The sequence below is a fragment of the Staurois parvus genome, unplaced genomic scaffold, assembly GCF_062004578.1.
Source record: "Staurois parvus isolate SC_StPar_1 unplaced genomic scaffold, SC_StPar_1.0 ptg000701l, whole genome shotgun sequence".
In the NCBI taxonomy this organism is placed as follows: domain Eukaryota; kingdom Metazoa; phylum Chordata; class Amphibia; order Anura; family Ranidae; genus Staurois; species Staurois parvus.
Window position 1 is genome coordinate 529,437 of NW_028318497.1, and position 19,505 is coordinate 548,941.

The 19,505-nt window shown below is 39.7% G+C and overlaps 1 protein-coding gene across 3 annotated transcripts in view; it reads left to right on the forward strand.

Moving 5' to 3' along the window:
• Nucleotides 1-19,505, forward strand: part of MACROH2A1 (macroH2A.1 histone) — a 146,756-nt gene that overhangs the window by 86,149 nt on the left and 41,102 nt on the right. For 2 of the 3 annotated variants that reach the window (XM_089653133.1, XM_089653134.1), the window contains exon 8: nucleotides 9,983-10,157. In XM_089653133.1, coding sequence (XP_089509259.1) covers nucleotides 9,983-10,157 — 175 coding nt within the window. Of the gene's footprint in view, nucleotides 1-9,982; nucleotides 10,158-10,775; nucleotides 13,190-19,505 lie in introns of those variants that run through there. The other variant, XM_089653135.1, reaches the window with a different exon arrangement.

Sequence of the window (19,505 nt, forward strand, 5' to 3'; positions counted from 1 at the left end):
TCACTATCAGTGAAGCAAGCCATCATTAGGCTGAAAAAACCAAACAAACCCATCAGAGAGATAGCAAAAACATTAGGCATGGCCAAAACAACTGTTTGGAACATTCTTAAAAAGAAGGAAGGCACCGGTGAGCTCAGCAACACCAAAAAACCCGGAAGACCACGGAAAACAAGTGTGGTGGATGACCAAAGAATTCTTTCCCTGGTGAAGAAAACACCCTTCACAACAGTTGGCCAGATCAAGAACACTCTCCAGGAGGTAGGTGTATGTGTGTCAGTCAACAATCAAGAGAAGACTTCACCAGAGTGAATACAGAGGGTTCACCACAAGATGTAAACCATTGGTGAACCTCAAAAACAGGAAGGCCAGATTATAGTTTGCCAAACGACATCTAAAAAAGCCTTCACAGTTCTGGAACAACATCCTATGGACAGATGAGACCAAGATCAACTTGTACCAGAGTGATGGGAAGAGAAGAGTATGGAGAAAGAAAGGAACTGCTCATGATCCTAAGCACACCACCCCATCAGTGAAGCATGGTGGTGGTAGTGTCATGGTGTGGGCATGTATGGCTGCCAATGGAACTGGTTCTCTTGTATTTATTGATGATGTGACTGCTGACAAAATCAGCAGGATGAATTCTGAAGTGTTTTGGGCAATGTTATCTGCTCATATTCAGCCAAATGCTTCAGAACTTATTGGACTCCGCTTCACAGTGCAGATGGACAATGACCCAAAGCATACTGCAAAAGCAACCAAAGAGTTTTTTAAGGGGAAGAAGTGGAATGTTATGCAATGGCTAAGTCAATCGCCTGACCTGAATCCGATTGAGCATGCATTTCACTTGCTGAAGACAAAACTGAAGGGAAAATGCCCCAAGAACAAGCAGGAACTGAAGACAGTTGCAGTAGAGGCCTGGCAGATCATCACCAGGGATGAAACCCAGCGTCTGGTGATGTCTATGTGTTCCAGACTTCAGGCTGTAATTGACTGCAAAGGATTTGCAACCAAGTATTAAAAAGTGAAAGTTTGATTTATGATTATTATTCTGTCCCATTACTTTTGGTCCCTTAAGAAGTGGATGGCACATATGCAAACTGTTGTAATTCCTACACCGTTTACCTGATTTGGATGTAAATACCCTCAAATTAAAGCTGACAGTCTGCAGTTAAAGTACATCTTGTTCGTTTCATTTCAAATCCATTGTGGTGGTGTATAGAGCCAAAAATTTTAGAATTGTGTCGATGTCCCAATATTTATGGACCTGACTGTATATAGATGGACATTGTCTGTCTGGTTCCCCCAGCTGGTGTTCACTGATGTGTGGGACCCTGGCAGCAATCTTTCCCACCTTATGGCTCTGATGAAATTTATCACACAAAAACATTAGACATATGTACCTTTTAATGGATTCTAGAAATTAACAGTAGGTAGCCTACTTAGAAGTATAAAGTAATGATTTAAGTGAAAAGCCAGGATTTCCAGAGAAATTGTAGGTTGGAGGAAGATTAATACAACACAGTAAAGCCCCAGCACCAAATTTACCCCCATTCTACTCCATCCAAAATATATATTTTTTGGTGGAGTTTATCTTTAGCCTATTAGGACCAATTACATTGATTGTATTAGCTGCTTGAATTTTTGTACTTTATTATTTATATAAATTACAGTGAAATGCTTTCTCCTAGTCATCAAAATATTTTTTGCTTTCACTGTATCATCTATCAGGTGTTTCATAACATCAGCATTAAGCTGTGAACTGCTGTGCACTTTGAACCAGAATTCCTTTACCAACTGTGATACTAGCTTATTTGTAAAATGCAGGACTCTTACCATTAACCTGCAAAGTTCACTAAACGTACACAGTTTCTATTTTTAAGAACGACAAAACTTAACAGACTCACATCATGGTTCGATTCTAACTCAAGAATAAAAGTCGTTGTGTGAAGGTGAAACATTTAAGCTGCCATATTGGCCACATTTTGCATATAATTCCCCATCTGATTACAGGAATGTCAGGTTGTTTTATTAGATTTCTCCTGAATTTATGATGCATTCTCCATATGCCAAATGAAACAGTGGAACATAAATTAGAACAAATTGGAAATGTCCAGAGCTCAACTTCTTCAATATGTTAGGGAACAACGCCCAACTACACAATTGTTCTTGGTACTCCCCGTACTCCATGAAATTTATAGGTGACCCTAGTTTTCCTGCAAACACTTCAATCTTGGTCCTTAATGATAGCTCTTTTATGTCTGTGCAAAAAAAGAAAAGCAATAACGGGCCGAGAAGGAGTGTATTCATACCAAATAAAAGCAGGTTTTCGGTCACCTTTTGAAAGATGTTGATTTGAAGAACACTGGCTTTCAATTACTTGCACATATTGCAATATTAATGCACAGCAGTGTCTTGGACTGTTTAACTTTAAACTTGCAGATGAATCTTGACATCGAACAGCAAACTCTGAATATCAACACTTAGGTTACTTTTTATTGTCATGTTTGCTGAGAAATGTTAAACATTTAAATCTTTAAGTCTTCAAGCAATGTACTATTTGGGAGCTTTGAATGCAGAATAGATATGTTTTAAATAGAAATGTAAAATAATATTTAGGCCTCATTCCGACCTGTGTACTGAAAACTTAGTCAGAAAGACCCAGGTTTTTAAGAATGGAGATTTGGTACAATGATAAGGGGTCTTTGTATAATACCTAATGCTCCGCACATCTAAACTACTATATACAAATGTTTGGAAGTGCACTGCTGAACACATGTCAGAACCAGAGCTTAATATAATGAAGAAAGACCTGTTTTCAAGAAAACATCAACAATTGTAATACACTATAAGGCTACCAATTGTTGCTATATGGAGCAGCAAACAGGCAATCATTACACTACCCTAATGACAATAACATAGAAAATATGTTGTTCCCAATAAAAACAAAGCCATATGGTTGATATATATAACCTTCCTTACATTAGGGGTCAGTGGAAAAAGAATCTCCCTTATAGTCTATTGGAGTCAGTGTGACATTTATTATTCCCACTGACCACCAATGTAAAAGGAGATTCTTCCTCCAATGGACCACCAATGTAGGGACATTTCTTGCATTGGTGGCAGTGGGAAAATTCAGAAGCACATATAAATCATTGGTGTCATTTTCACTACTGATATATACATCTCCTGCTTGACATCTGGATATGGAGAACTCGACCTGTACATCATGTGCCACATATTTGTGTAGAATACATATTGTACTTTAGGTTTTTTGAGATTACCAATCTAGTAGTGAGTATTGTATATGTTTTTATACTAGGGAGGGGCCCAGATTTTTTAGAAGTGTTATTGATATTTTAAGGATATTTGGAATAAAATGATTACATTTTAACTATTATCTCATATTGTGCCAATGAAGTCTGTTGTTGTTGGTGGATGGATATATTTTCCCCCTTCCCTGTTCCATTCCTTTTTAACATGTTGTTGAAAACAGCCTAAGCACTCGCCATGTCCCTCACTTGTTAACAAAAAGCTGGCAAAGAATGTCTCACTACTCATTTTGTTTACATATATAATCAAACAATAGTGCTGCGCTCCCGTGCTAATTAATTATTATACTAAAGAATTATGTGAATCCATAAAATTTTATACCATACAGTTGTGTCAAAAAATTATTTAAATCATCCTCCTAAATTAAATGAAATATATTAATGACCAAAAACAATAAATTCCCTCAATCCATAAGCAATATATCCCATCAGCATGTGTCCAGAAACATATAATAAAGAAAAGTCCTCCTTTCATGAAATATTATAAAAACAAACAAATGGATTTATTCCAACACATGGATGGCTGCAGAATGAATAATGCTCTATTGTGCGCTCACCTCCTTTTTCAGTACAGCAGTCCTTGGTACCATAATCATTGTGGTCATATATGTATAACTAATTACATTTATTAATTTAATCCACTAGTTATACATTTTTGAGTTTCAACTTGGTAGTGTCTAGTGTGTCTAGTCATGCAACATTGCAGCCAAAGGAAATTTATGCCCTTTTTTTTCCTACAAATAGAGCTTTCTTTCAGTGGTATTTGATCGCCTCTGGGTTTTTTATTTTTTGCACAATAAACAAAACAAAATCAACAATTTAAAAAAAAGACAATATTTTTGACATTTTTCTATTAAACATGTCCAATAAAAAAATTTTAAAAATCAAATTCCATCATAAATTTAGGGTAAAATGTATTCTGATGCATGTCTTTGCTAAAACAAATCCCCATACGTGTAAATTAATTGATTTACGTGAAAGTTATAGCGTCTACAAGTAACGGTATATATACTGGAATTTCTGTCATTCTGACATTGGGGGGGAACTGACTAACTGCCACTGACATCCCCAGTGACACCAATACAGTGATCAGTGCTACAGTTGTGTCCAAAATTATTCAACCCCCACTGAAATTGAGTGTTTTGGCCAGTTTGACATTGCTTTTGATCATTCAGTCATCTTGCTTACATTTACATTAAAGAGGCACTTGTAGGTCAGACAAATATAACATAACAGTTATAATGAAATAACCACAAATGTCTTTTCTGTGCTCACAGCATTATCAGTTTTATTCAACCCCCAAGTGACATTCAATCTTAGTACTTAGTACAGCATCCTTTTACAGTTATAACAGCTTTTAAACGTGAAGCATAGCTTGACACAAGTGTCTTGCAGCGATCTACGGGTATCTTCGCCCATTCTTCATGGGCAAAGGCCTCCAGTTCAGTCACATTCTTAGGCTTGCGCACTGCAACTGCTTTCTTTAAGTCCCACCAGAGGTTCTCAATCGGATTTAAGTCTGGTGACTGCGATGGCCACTCCAAAATGTTCCAGCCTTTCCTCTGCAACCATGCTCTAGTGGACTTGGAGGTATGCTTGGGATCATTGTCCTGTTGAAAGGTCCAACGTCTCCCAAGCCTCAGGTGTGTGACGGACTGCATCACGTTTCCATCCAATATCTCCTGGTACTGAAGAGAATTCATGGTACCTTGCACACGCTGAAGCTTCCCTGTACCTGCAGAAGCAAAACAGCCCCAAAGCATGATTGACCCTCCACCATGCTTCACAGTAGGCAAGGTGTTCTTTTCATCATAGGCCTTGTTCTTCCTCCTCCAAACATAGCGTTGATCCATGGGCCCAAACAGTTCTAATTTTGTTTCATCAGTCCACAGAACACTATCCCACAACTTTTGTGGTTTGTCCACATGGCTTTTGGCATACTGCAGTCGACTCTTCTTATTCTTTGGAGACAGCAAGGGGGTACGCCTGGGAGTTCTGGCACGGAGGCCTTCATTACGCAGTGTGCGTCTTATTGTCTGGGCTGAAACTTCTGTACCCACATCTGACAAATCTTTTCTCAGTTCCTCAGCAGTCACACGGGGACTTCTCTCCACTCTACGCTTCAGGTAGCGCACAGCAGTCGAAGTCAGCATCTTCTTTCTGCCACGACCAGGTAGCGTTTCAACAGTGCCCTTTGCCTTGAATTTGCGAATGATGCTTCCTAAGGTGTCTCTTGGTATGTTTAACATCTTTGCAATCTTCTTATAGCCATTGCCCTTCCTGTGAAGAGAAATCACCTCTTCTCTTGTCTTCCTGGACCATTCTCTTGCCTTCACCATGTTTGTAACCACACCAGTAAATGTCTAGAAGGAGCTGAGTATCACAGTCATTTTAAAGCTGCCTAATTGGTGCTTATTATGCTTGATTGCTGCTCGGTGACATCCACAGGTGTTTTCAATACCTGATGGAAAGCACCTGTATGAACCTCTGTTCTTCAGAGTGGTAGTCTTTAAGGGGTTGAATAATTGTGGCAATGAAGAAACCACATAAGAACCATTTACTACTGTATTACATAAACAATTGATGTAATTTTAGTTGCATTTGGGTAGTTACAACGTCCTTGTAGGATTTGATTCTGAATACAATTCCAAATGTACACTATAGTCCCTAAACCCCTTTACAGCATTGGGGGTTGAATAATTTTGGACACAACTGTAATAAAAAGCACTGACACTATACTAATGACACTGGGCAGGAAGGCGTTAACATCTGGGGCGATCAAAGGGTTAACTGGGCTCTGTGTCTTTTACTGTGTTTGCCATATGTGTTTTACTAGGGAAACATGCTGCTTTGTATTGCTCTGCTATACAGAGTTATACAAAGCTGCATGCTGGTGCTGACAGGGGAGAGATCTGTGTTGTTCACACACAGAGCTCTCCCCTTTCACTGTTCATCGGTGATCGCTGGGTGCTGGTGAGGAATCTCCGGCCAGGACCCGGTGATCGACAGCTGTACCTACCAATGGTGGCGCAGGTAGGTCGGGGCGCACCCCGGAAATGGAAAATCATGTATATATGTTTGTAATACCATTTTTTATATTTAAATATTTTTATTGAGAAACAAACATAGTAAAACGTAAAACAAGATGGCAAACAATAAAAGAGAAAAAGAAAGGGCCCACCCACAAGGTGGAACAAGATTCAGAATCATAAGCATAACACTGGTAGATAAATAAAAAAAATTAGCAGACAATAGCATCACAATTCACATACAAAATGTCGTTGCCATCAAAACATACAGGTTTCATAGATCAATAAACAAAAATTAAGTCAAAATGGACCAAAAATAACAGAGAGAAAAAAAGGTGTTTCAACAAATAGTAGAAAAAGAGAGGAAGAGAGACGAAAAGGAGAGTACTCTTAATTGAAAGAAAAAGAAAAAAGAGAAAAAAAAAAAATATAAGAGGGGGGGGTCAGCTGCCAGCTCACGATACAGTAATATAAGTAATCCAAGGATCCCAAGTCCTCTCAAATCTGGACACATCATCAGAGACGATGCTCGTCAGTTTATCATTAACCATTATCCAGTTGAGTTTTTGTTTCACCCTATCCAGTGGGATCAAGGATTGCTTCCAACTCCTAGCTATGGTAATGCGAGCCGCCAAAATGATATATAAAATTAATTTAATCGATTTTTTGGGAACATCAGAGGGTAGTATATTAAACAAGGCCACTTCCGGCGATCTACGGATATTAATTCCTGTCACTGAGTAAAGAAAATTAAATATGCGGATCCAGAACCTACTCACGACTGGACATTTCCACCAGACGTGGAACATGGTGCCCTCTTGACCACAGCGTCGGAAACAGCCAGATGAAACGGAAGGATACATTATGGCTAGGCGAGCAGGAACCAAATACCAATGAAGTAGCGTTTTGTAATTAGACTCAACAAGATCAGTGTTAATCGAAATCTTCGATAGGGCATGGGCCGCAGTCCGCCAGGTATCCAAATCCAACGAACTATTTAAATCCCGTTCCCATAGAATCATGTAAGATAATTTAGTTAGGGGATCAACCAACAAAGCATAAACAATGGACAAGCGACCTCGCATCATCCCACTTGCCCCACAGGAGACCTCGAGGGAAGTAAGCGCACAAGGTTCTGTGAGAAGTCTAAGTTTGCTATCAATAAAAGAGCGAATTTGACGGTAACGAAATATCTCTCCACGAGGCATCCCACAAAAATTCACAAAATAATGAAGAGACCGTGGGCGAACCCCATCCAAATAATCACCAATACGTAGCAACCCCTTATTAATCCACCATTGGAACCTCGCAAAAGACAAACCCGGGGCAAACTCAGGATTACCAAACACCGGAGCCAACGGGGTATGCGGAGAGAAGAAAGGTTTACGAGCTCGCCATCTATCCCACACTGACAATGAATAGGATAGAGTAGGACACAAAATAGGAGGGCGCAATCTATTGGGAAGCCACATGAGAGTACCAATAGCATATGGACGGCACGAAAGAGCCTCAATCCCAACCCATTGGGGGACATATCCCCTGGACGTAGTACAAGATAGTTGTGCTATTTGGGCCGCCTGAAAGTATGTGAAAAGATTAGGGAGTCCCAAACCACCATGCCTCTTCAAAGAAAATAAGGTAGATTTGTTCAGCCTAGGGCGCTTTCCCCTCCATACAAATCTGGAGACTGCAGCCTGTAGTAAGACTAGTTCTCGTTTGGGAATCAGAATTGGTAACGTCCTGAAATAGTATAATAATCTAGGTAGGAAGGTCATTTTATTAGAATTAATTCTACCGAACCAGGAAAGTGAAAGATCCTGCCAGGCTAGTAAGTCATTTTTAAGTCGTTTGAAAAGCGGGAGATAGTTGGCCTGGTACAGCTCCGAGAAAGGTTTTGTAAGAAGAATCCCCAGATAGAGGAGAGAACCAGGGGCCCACTGAAAATCAAAGTTTTCCCGGCAGTAGCGAACCTCTGAATCGGGTAACGAGATATTTAAAGCAACAGTTTTAGATTAGTTGAGCGTAAGACCGGAGACCTCAGAAAACCGATGAAACAGATGGAAGAAACCAGGTAGAGACATTCGGGAATCAGATAAGTACATAAGAACATCGTCGGCAAATAGGGCGCATTTATGAACCCTTTGACCACAGATAACACCCGCTATAGAGGAATAGCAATCGCAAGAGGTTCCATCGCCAACGCAAAGAGCAACGGAGAAAGAGGACATCCCTGTCTAGTTCCTCGCTCTATCGAAAAAGGGACTGATTTATGTCCACGAATGGAAACTTGAGCTGACAGGGTAGAATAGAGGGCCCGCAACAGCGTCGTAAAATAAGGGCCAAACCTGTCCAACGTTCTAAACAAATAGTCCCAGGACAGACTGTCGAATGCCTTCTGAATATCCAGTGACAGTAATAAAATTTCCCTTTGCGACGATCCATCCCAATTGGACTGCACAGCTGACAGCAAAGCTATAGTCCGCCTAATTTGGTCCGATGTTTGTCGACCACTTATGAATCCAGATTGGTCATCATGAATGTATAAAGCCAAGAAGTTATGGAGCCGTAAGGCCAGAATTTTAGTAAGAATCTTTAAATCACAATTAATTAAAGAAATAGGCCGGTAATTGGAGACCACAGCGGCATCCTTGAAAGGCTTGGGAATGACACTAATGAATGCTTTATTTTCCTCTGGGAGAACCACTCCCCCCTCCCGCAAATAATTAAAGTACAGGGCCATATGGGGTATCAGAATGTCCAGGAAAGCTTTATAGTAAGTATTGGGAAGACCATCCGGTCCCGGGGCCTTATGAGAGGCCAGGGATTTCACCGCATTCCCAACTTCTTCACAGGAGATAGGTTGTTCCATTAGCTCCCTATGTGCCTCCCGGAGGGGGGGAAATGAGAGACTCCAAAAAAGCCTCCAGAGAGGAAGAAGAACAACCCCCCGTGGGCGAACTATAAAGCTGAGAGTAAAAAGACTGGAATTTGTGGAGGATCTTACCCGGATCCTGGGATAACGAACCGTTGTCCAGTCTGAGCTTGGGGAGGGCCGTCTGGGAATGTCTAGGAGTCAGCTTGCGTGCCAACAGGGTGCCAGGCCTGTCCCTCCAAGTAAAGAATTTATGATTAGACCAACGAAGTTGTGTAATACCATTTTTTAATTATTTTTGTTTAAAAAGCTTCAGTAAGTTGATGCATGAATCATTTAAAAAAACAGATGTTTTTGCATACTCAACCTATACATAGAACAGTATTTAATAATGGTGTAAAGGATCGTTGGTAATCAGCTGTGCAGCACTTGGAAAAGTCTCTGCCTTATAGATCAATTGTGGGGAAACACCTGCAGATCTGCAGTACTTTCTTAATAAAATGTATTTAATTCTACCACATTAGCTTGCCAACCAATTAGGGCAAAAAGTCACAAGGGGTCCAAGTGATGCAGCTAAATTGACAAGTCTCTCATTTTTAATAAGAGACCTGTCTGTGTATGACAGCCCTTAAAATGATGTGAGACATACTCTTCATCTATCTAAACAACGGTCTGTGATGAAATACTGTAGAATGTTAAACAGAATTTATAAGGGTGAAAAACTTATCTGTGTGTGTTCTGTTTTTGATTAGCTGCTGTGAGTTCAGGCCATGGGCTGCCTGCAAAGTTTGTAATCCACTGCAACAGTCCAAGCTGGGGCTCTGACAAGTGTGAAGAGCTGCTGGAAAAGACAGTGAAGAACTGCCTGGCTTTAGCAGATGAGAAGAAAATTAAGTCAATTGCTTTTCCCTCAATTGGCAGTGGAAGGTGAGTGATATTTCACTGTAGCAGCCAGTGCCATTGACTTTAAACTCAAAACTAACACTGATTATAAGCAGCATCGCCGTTTGATGTACAATTGTAAAAGATGTAGATCTGTATACTGTGCAGTTATAAAAGGCATAGGAAAAAACTGCCAGTTTATTGCTGCCTAATGGCTAAAGAGCGTTCAATACAAACATTTGTACAAAAATTATCATCAGTACATTCAATGACATGTCTTTCGAAACCAATTTCTTTTAATGTGATTTTGGAGTGAATGGACTTTCCCAAATAAAAATCACATTCACTGTTAGAAATGTGTTTGAGAAAATTTTCCATCCTATTCCTTCAAATTTTCATATCACTGAAAATTGGCTGATTGGTCACTTTGGTCCCACTTATAATTAGAAAATCAAATGAAATGAAAATCAAAGCTCTTAAAAACTAAATTTTTAGACAAAAATTCTTCTAAGTCCTGCCAGAACTGAATTTTGCTTTATTAAGTTGAATATTAGACTAGCAGTACCTACCTTATTTTTATATCTATATGGATCTACATAAGTAAAATCTCCCTGCTAGAGTTCTCTGCATCTCTGCTCCATGCCTATTTTATGTCTCTCTTAGGTTTAAACGGAGCCTGTCATGACTGAAATATGGGAACTTGCTGACTTGTGTTTCAAGGGTGCAAGGTTTCAAACTAACAACCTTTTTTGCTTTTGTGCAGCCATTAAGGCCATTACTCTTGATGTTAATACTTGTAGCGCATCAGTGATGTATTTAAAGCACTGATATACTGTACAGCTTAAAACTGATTTTTTTTTTTCTAATTATTATTACACACCCAGCCCCCATTTTAAAAAATGTGATCATCCTCATTGCTCATCCTGCTTCATTGCTATCCCCGTTGACTCTTATTTTGTACCATTGGTCTTTTCTGGTTTCAGTAAAGACAAGGATCATTCAACCCACTTCCTGTGAGCCTGGACTGTCATGGATGCACTTCAGGGTGTTTGGTCAAACAACCTGTGCTAACAGTACTCCTGTGCTGAGTGGTGCTTACATGAAGAAGGGCCCATGACACCACTGGACCTGCCAGAAGATGGCACTTAAAAAAAATATATCTAAAAAAAAACTAAGTTTTAGGAGGCTTAAAGAAGAGGGCCGAGCAAGAAGAGAATTCCGTTTTAATAATGTATGCATTGTTGTATAGGACAAGATGATCCATTCCAAAAACAATCCAGCATGTGTAAAAGTGTTTTCACACTGAGATAATGTGGCAGTCATCTCAATTACATGGATATGCACAAGGAGGGTACAAGAGTTTGCTTAAATTTCAATGGGAAACATGCAAGTCCTTCCCTTCAACTTGCAGCCTAGTTCTTTAAATTGATTCTTAAGGATCCTCCACTTTCCATGTATTCTGTCATTGGTTCTAAGATGGACCAAGACAGCTGGGTCATGCCCAGCCCCTCCCAGTAATTTATCAAGGTGAATAATTAATTAGAACAGAACTCCTCACCAAACTATCTCATACATGTGCAAACCCTCTTTATAATCAAAATTGTATCTACATCATTATTGGTGCAAAAATACTCTGCTGTACAAAATGTGTGTAATGACCATCAATAATTGGAAAAAAATTAAATCTGTACTCTGTGCAAACCTAAATATTATAATGATGTTAGATCTTTCCATCCACCATTGCAACAATCTCATAATTTGTCTATTGAGTATTTTTGCACCAATAATGATGTAGATACAATTTTGATTATAAAGAGGGTTTGCACATGTATGAGATAGTTTGGTTAGGAGCGCTGTTTTAATTAATTATTCATCTTTATATATCACCTTGGTTTCCAAGGATTAGATAGCTGCTCTTTTTTTCTCCCCCCTTCTGCATATATACGCATCCAGTGGCACCATCAATTATTTATATACAAAACCAGTAGTTTATCAACCCGATCCACCACATGCCGAACCCTGGCACCAGGGAGACCGCAAACCATTCGTTGGAGGCGATTCTGGTGACAAAATAATTCTATCAGTCCTTCTGATTATAGAATCCCCTATTACCATCAGCTGTCTAGGCCTTCCTGCACTACCCTCACCACCCAATTGTTTTTGCATTAAACAAGCTGCAGTGCAGCTTGAAGTGGCATGTCACTTCTTCATTAGGCATGTCACAATACAAAGGTCAGAGCCACTTAAGTCCTGTTGAGGACATCCCCGGTTCTTTAAAACCAGTAAAATATTAAGTATTGCACTGCCAGAATCAATAAAAAGCAGTGGGCTTAATTTAAAACTGTATCCATTACATACTGAAAATATGGGATTGCAAATATTATGCATTTTGGCAGTTTCTCCTATATAATCTAGAAAAAACTAGACACAAACCTTAATTGTATACAAAATGATGCATATGAAATATATCTCATACCTTACTCATTTTCATGTAATCACTCAGTGTTAATGGTCAACTGTGATAAAGTATACTCAACTATAAAAAGGACATAAGAGCTTTAAAAATTTCCAAAAGTTTAAATAAAGGGACTTAAGACCATCTGGATGAAGAGTACCTAATATATAGATCCACAGTGTATCCATGTTACAGAGTGTCTAGATCTGGATTTATAAAATCCACTGTAGGGTGTACAACTGTAACCCTTATTGTCCATGTGCAGACTTCCGCCAGGGGTTTTTAAAGCAACCAGAATAACACCAGAAATGGAGTATGTACAGAATTTTTAACCTGCCAAATGCTAAACTGATGACCTATAGGAGGCTTTTAAAGTGTTGCTTGTGGAAAATATAGGGTACTGACGTTTGTCGCCATTTCACAGGTGCACGCAAATTTAAGGTTTAACATGTTTGGTATCTATTTACTTGGTGCAACCTCGTCTTATAGATTTTACCAAAAATTGGGTAATTCATTGCGCTTGTGCGCGCTAAATTTAACTTTAGTGTATATGTTACCGAAATGTTTATTTTCCTAGATCTTTGCAGTAATACTGTGTGACATAAAAATTTTAATTGCTTCAGTTTTATTCTCCAGGTGTCTGCTTTCAGAAAATCTATATTCTTTTGGGAGTTTTATGTAATCTTCAATCCTAAAATTATTTTTCTAAACTTAAGTGCAAAAAAACAAAAATTGCTCTGGCTGCGAAACGGTTAAGGATTAGTCTTGTAAAAGGAGTCCATAAATTCATCTACTGTCCAGAAACAATAATGAAGTAATACATATTAAATAGCCAAAAACATTATTTTAAATTTATCTGAACAAAAAAAGTCCGAAAGAAACATGTTGCCTAGCATGGTCTGAACATATGGTTATTGAAGCATATTGTATTAAATGCTTATTTAATTAAAAAAACATCATGATATGAAGAATTAGTTTATAAACTAAGTCATACACATTCTAAAACAAATGAATACAGTTTATCAAAAACTGTTCTTAAGTTTCCCTGTAATAAATTGTAAAGTGATAAAAAGATATGTAATAAGAGAAACGTGGAGGCTGCTGTTTACTGACCTCCTTCTGAAAATGTTAGTTGGCTGGCTGTCTCCAGCTTCAGGAATTTCTGACTGGCTGATCCAGGACAATCATACAACAAATTCAAGTTAGAACAAACCATTTTTACAATTAGGTCCAAATATATTTGGACATAGGCACAGTTTTAGGGTTTTTTTTCAGGTATTTACCAAAACATATTCAAGCTATAGTTATATAATGGATATGGGCTGAAAGTGCACACTCTCAGGTTTGATTTGAAGCTATGTACATCCAAATTGGAGGAAGGATTTAGGAATTACTGCTCTTAACAGTAGCCACCCCTCCCCCTTTTTCAAGGGACCTAAAGTAATTGGACAAATGAATATAATCATAAATAAAATGTTCATTTTTAATATTTTGTTAAGAATCCTTTACTGGCAATGACTGTCTGAAGTCTGGAGCCCATGGACATTACCAAAGATTGGGTTTCCTCCTTTTTGATGCTTTTCCAGGCTCTTCAGCAAGTGAAATGCATGCTCAATTGGGATGAGATCAGGTGATTGTCTGGGCCATTGCAGAATATTTCACTTCTTTTCCTTCAAAAGCTCCTGGGCTGATTTTGCAGTGTGTTTGGATCATTTTCCATATGTACTGTGAAGCGCCATCCAATCATCTTTGCTGCATTTGGCTGAATATGGCCTGACAGTATATCTTTAAACAATGCAGAATTCATCTGGCTGCTTCTGTCTTCTGTCACATCATCCGTAAACACCAATGATCCAGTGCCACTGGAAGCCCGTGCCATCACACTGCCTCCACCATGTTTTACAGATGACTTTGTGTGCTTTGGATCATTAGCTGTTCCAAGCCTTCTCCACACTTTTTTCTTCCTGTCATTCTGGTACAGATTAATCTTAGGTTCATCCGTCCAAAGAATGCTTTTCCAGAACTGGTCTGGATGTTTTAGATGTTTTTTTGGCAAAGTCTAATCTGGCTTTTCTATTCTTCAGGCTTATGAATGGTTTGCACCTTGTGGTGAACCCTCTGTATTTGCTCTCTTGAAGTCTTCTCTTGATTGTAGACTTTGACAATGATATGCCCACCTCCTGGAGAGTGCTCTTCACTTGTCTGGATGTTGTGAATGGGTTTTTTCTTTACTATAGAAAGGATTCTGCGATCATCCACCACTGTTGTCTTCTATGGACATCCATGCTTTTTTATGTTGCTGAGCTCACGAGTGCGTTCTTCTTTCCTCAGAATGTACCAAACTGTTGATTTGGCCACTGCTAATGTTGCTGCTATCTCTCTGATGGATTTGTTTCATTTTTGAAGCCTTATAATGGCCTGTTTCACTTGCATGGACAGCTCCTTTGAACACATGATGTAGGTTCACAGCAATAGATTCCAAATGCAAATACCACACTTAGAATCAACTCTAGACCTTTCACCTGCTTAATTGATGAAGAAATAACAAAGGAGTAGCCCACATTTGGCCATGAAACAGCTTTTGATTCAATTGTCCAATTACTTTTGGTCCCTTGAAAAAGGGGGGTGGCTACATACCATGGTGTACATACCCTCAAATTACACCTGAGAGTGTGCATGTTCAGCCCATATCCATTATATAACTATAGCTTGAATATGTTTGAGTAAATACCTGAAAAAAAACAAAAGTGTGCCTTTGTTCAAATATATATGGACCTAACTGTATTTGGGATGGGTGACTTTTACATTTTAAAAGTAACTGCTTAGCAATTTATATTTTCAGAAGGTAAATCAGTTATGGCTGCCTACCTACTTCTCATTGCATATAAAGTAGCAAAGTATTATAAGATCTCCGTCTTTAAACACCTCATACGTGAAAGAGTATATATAATGAATACAATATATGTGAAACAAATAATAAGTAAATTGTCAAAACTATTCTTTTTTTCACCATAAAGTACCATTTTCAAAATGCCTAAAACATACTATGCAGGGCCTTACATTCCATCTATAACTTTATTGAGTTATTCATCACTAATACAAGTGCTATACTCATACATTTTGTGTAACTGTACACTGTTCCTAATATACCCAGGCACATATACATCTGTCGCTCCAGGACCAAGAAATAATAATCATTTTTAAATAGACTGTTCTTCATGTAGTTAGTTCATAAACATATTGTAATGAATTTGCACTGTGATAACATGTGTGGCCGCTGGCAAATAAAGTTGGATATAGCCAAACCTAAAAAAGTTACACCCAAAAAAATTTATTGAGCCTCCCACCGCCAAGCACAAATGCACACATCGGGCATCTATGCATGAAAATGCAATTGTGATACACATGTTGCATATTACAGCGTATGCTGGAATAAGAGCAATATTTCTAGCACCAGACCTCTGTAACGCTGAATTGATGACCTATAGGGAGCTTGAAAGCGTTGCCTTTAGAAAATATAGGGTACTGAAGTTTGTCACCGTTTCACAGGTGCACACAAATTTAAGGTTTGACATGTTGGGTATTTTATTTACTCTGTGCAACCTCATATAAAAAATTGGAACTACCACTATTTTATTTTCTAGGGCAGGGGTGTCAAACTCAATCCTGAGTGCAGAGTTCAGGAGTGCGCTATGTGCAGAGTGCAGTTTCAGGGTGTCAGGAACCATAAACCAGGCAGAGACAGAAGGTGCAGTTAAAATCACACCTTTAATGAAATAGCAAAAATAACACAGTTCAGGAACGTAGTCAAAAACAGAAACCAGGGTTTGGATGGCAGAGCGGGTAATCAGACAAGCAGGGTCAGGAAACCAGAAGTCAGCGTAGCCAGGAGCAAAAACCAGGAGAAGGAGTTGGAAGGGAAGTCAGCCAGACCGACTTGTACACAGGAACACAGGCAGGAATATACTGGAGATCAAAGACAATGGCCTGAGATGGTATTACTTGGGGCATCATTTGGTAACCATGGTAAGCGAACATAAACAATGTCCCAAGCTGGCATTTTTGTGGTATCAATTGGTTACCAAGGTTACTAAATGTAAACAATAATCTGAGATGGTATTTCATGTTGCATCCTTTGGTAACTAAAAATCATGAACAGAAATCAGAAGAGAAGTCAGCCAAACCAAGTTGTGCACAGAACACAGGTAGGAACACACTGGAGATCATAGACCATGCAAGGGCAAGAAGGAAATGAGCTAAGCTGCTAAAATAGCAAAAAGGGTTGGCTGTAGGCTGGACTAATGAGGCAGGTAATGGTATCCAGGTAAGTCACTGTAGAGACAAGTGGCTGGTAATTAAAAAAAAATGTGCATTGATTGATTTATTGTGGCTGGTAATTAACTGACAGCTGATCAGCTTCTGAGTACTGAAAGAAAAGAGCTGCTCGTTAAGTAGCAGGAGCCCAGTCTTGACAGTAACCCCCCCCTTAAAGACATCAGGCCTGAGGAGAAATGTCCGAGGATGAGACCAAAGAGCATTCCTCCGGACCGTAATCCCTCCAGTGAATTAGATATTGTATACAACCACAAAACCTACAGAAGTCAGTGATAGATTGTACCTCATATTCCTCATGGTTGCCAATCTGAACCAGACGAGGGCGTGGTACCGAGGTGTTATAACCTTTACACACCAAAGGTTTTAATAAGGAAACATGGAATACGTTGGAAATACACATGTTGGAAGGAAGATCTAATGCGTATGCCAATGGGTTAACTCTACAGATTATGCGGAAAGGCCCAATATCCAGAGGCACCAGTTTTAGTGAGGGAACATGAATTTGGAGGTTACAGGAAGACAGCCAGACACTTTCCCCAACTTGGTATGAGGGCGCAGGTAGGCGTTGGCGGTAAACATGTAGTTTGTATCTCTCTCTGGAGCATTGCAAGGATTCTTGAATCTGCACCCAAGTGGAACAGAATTCCCGAAGATGTTCCTTAAATGCAGGAATTCCCTGTGGAACAATTGTATCAGGCAACATGGATGGCTGGGACCCATACTTCACCATGGACGGAGATAATCGGGAGGCGGCATTGATGGCGTTGTTATGAGCAAACTCCACCCAAGGTAACAGTTCCAACCAGTTGTTATGGTGGTCTGAAATATAGCTATGTAGGAACTGTTCAAAGGCTTGGTTGTCCCATTCTGCGGCCCCATTGGGCTGCAGGTGATATGCCAAGGAGACAGAAAGCTGAATTCCCAACTATGTACAAAAGGCTCGCCAAAACCTGGATACAAACTGGCTACCCCGTCTGAGACGATAACTTTAGGTAACCCATGTAACCGAAAGACCTCCCAAGCGAACATTGATGCCAGTTCTTTAGACGTACTGTACCATGGGCCTCTTGGGTGCTTCTTTGATTAATGCTGTCCTTGTCTGGCCTGTCAGTTTAGGTGAACGGCCATGTTTTGGTAGGTTTGCAGTTGTGCCATACTCTTTCCATTTTCGGATGATTGATTGAACAATGCTCCGTGAGATGTTCTTTACTTGAGATTTTTTTTATAACCTAACCCGGCTTTAAAAACTTCTCCACAACTTTATCCCTGACCTGTCTGGTGTGTTCCTTGGCCTTCATGATGCTGTTTATTCACTAATGTTCTTTAACAAACCTCTGAGGGCTTCACAGAACAGCTGTATTTATATTGAGATTAAATAACACACAGGTGGACTTCTGAAGACAATTGGTTCCAGTACATTTTAGTTCGGGGTATCAGAGTAAAGGGGGCTGAATACAAATGCATGGCACACTTTTCAGATATTTATTTGTAAAAAATTTTGAAAACCATTTATCATTTTCCTTTCACATCACAATGTGAATACAGTGAAGGAAATAAGTATTTGATCCCCTGCTGATTTTAAATGTTGGCCCACTCACAAAGAAATGATCAGTCTAAAAATCGAATGGTAGGTGTAGGTGTTTTGTAACACTGAGAGACAGAATAGCAACAAAAAATTCATAAGAAATGCATGTCTAACAAATTATGCACTGATTTGCATGTTCATGAGGGAAATAAATATTTGATCCCCTTCACAAAACATGACTTAGTACTTGGTGGCAATTCCCTTGTTGGCAATCACAGAGGTCAAATGTTTCCTGTAGTTGGCCACCAGGTTTGCACACATCTCAGGAGTGATTTTGGCCCACTCCTCTTGGCAGATCCTCTCCAAGTAAAGGTTTGGTGGCTGACATTTGGCAACTCAAACTTTCAGCTCCCTCTACAGATTTTCAATCGGATTAAGGTCTGGAGACTGGCTAGGCCACTCCAGAACCTTAATGTGTTTCTTCTTGAGCCACTCCTTTGTTGCCTTGGCCATGTGTTTTGGGTCATTGTCATACTGGAACCCCCATCCACGACCCATTTTCAATGCCCTGGCTGAGGGAAGAAGGTTCTCACCCAAGATTTGACAGTACATTGCCCCATCCATCGTCCCTTTGATGCGGTGCAGTTGTCCTGTCCCCTTAGCAGAAACACCCCCAAAGCAGAATTTTTCCACCACCATATTTGATAGTTGGGATGGTGTTCTTGGGGTCATAGGCAACATTCCTCCTCCTCCAAACATGGCGAGTTGAGTTAATGCCAAAGAGCTCGATTTTGGTCTCATTTGACCACATACACTTTGAACCAGTCCTCCTCTGCGTCATTCAGATGTTCAGTGGCAAACTTCAGATGGGCCTGGACATGTGCTTTCTTGAGCAGAGGGACCTTGCGGGCACTGCAGAATTGCAATCCTTGCTGGCATAGTGTGTTACCAATTGTTTTCTTGGTGCCTGTGGTCCCAGCTGCCTGGAGATCATTGACAAGATCCTCATGTGTAGTTCTGGGATGATTCCTCACTGTTCTCATAATGATTGACATGCCACGAGGTGAGATCTTGCATG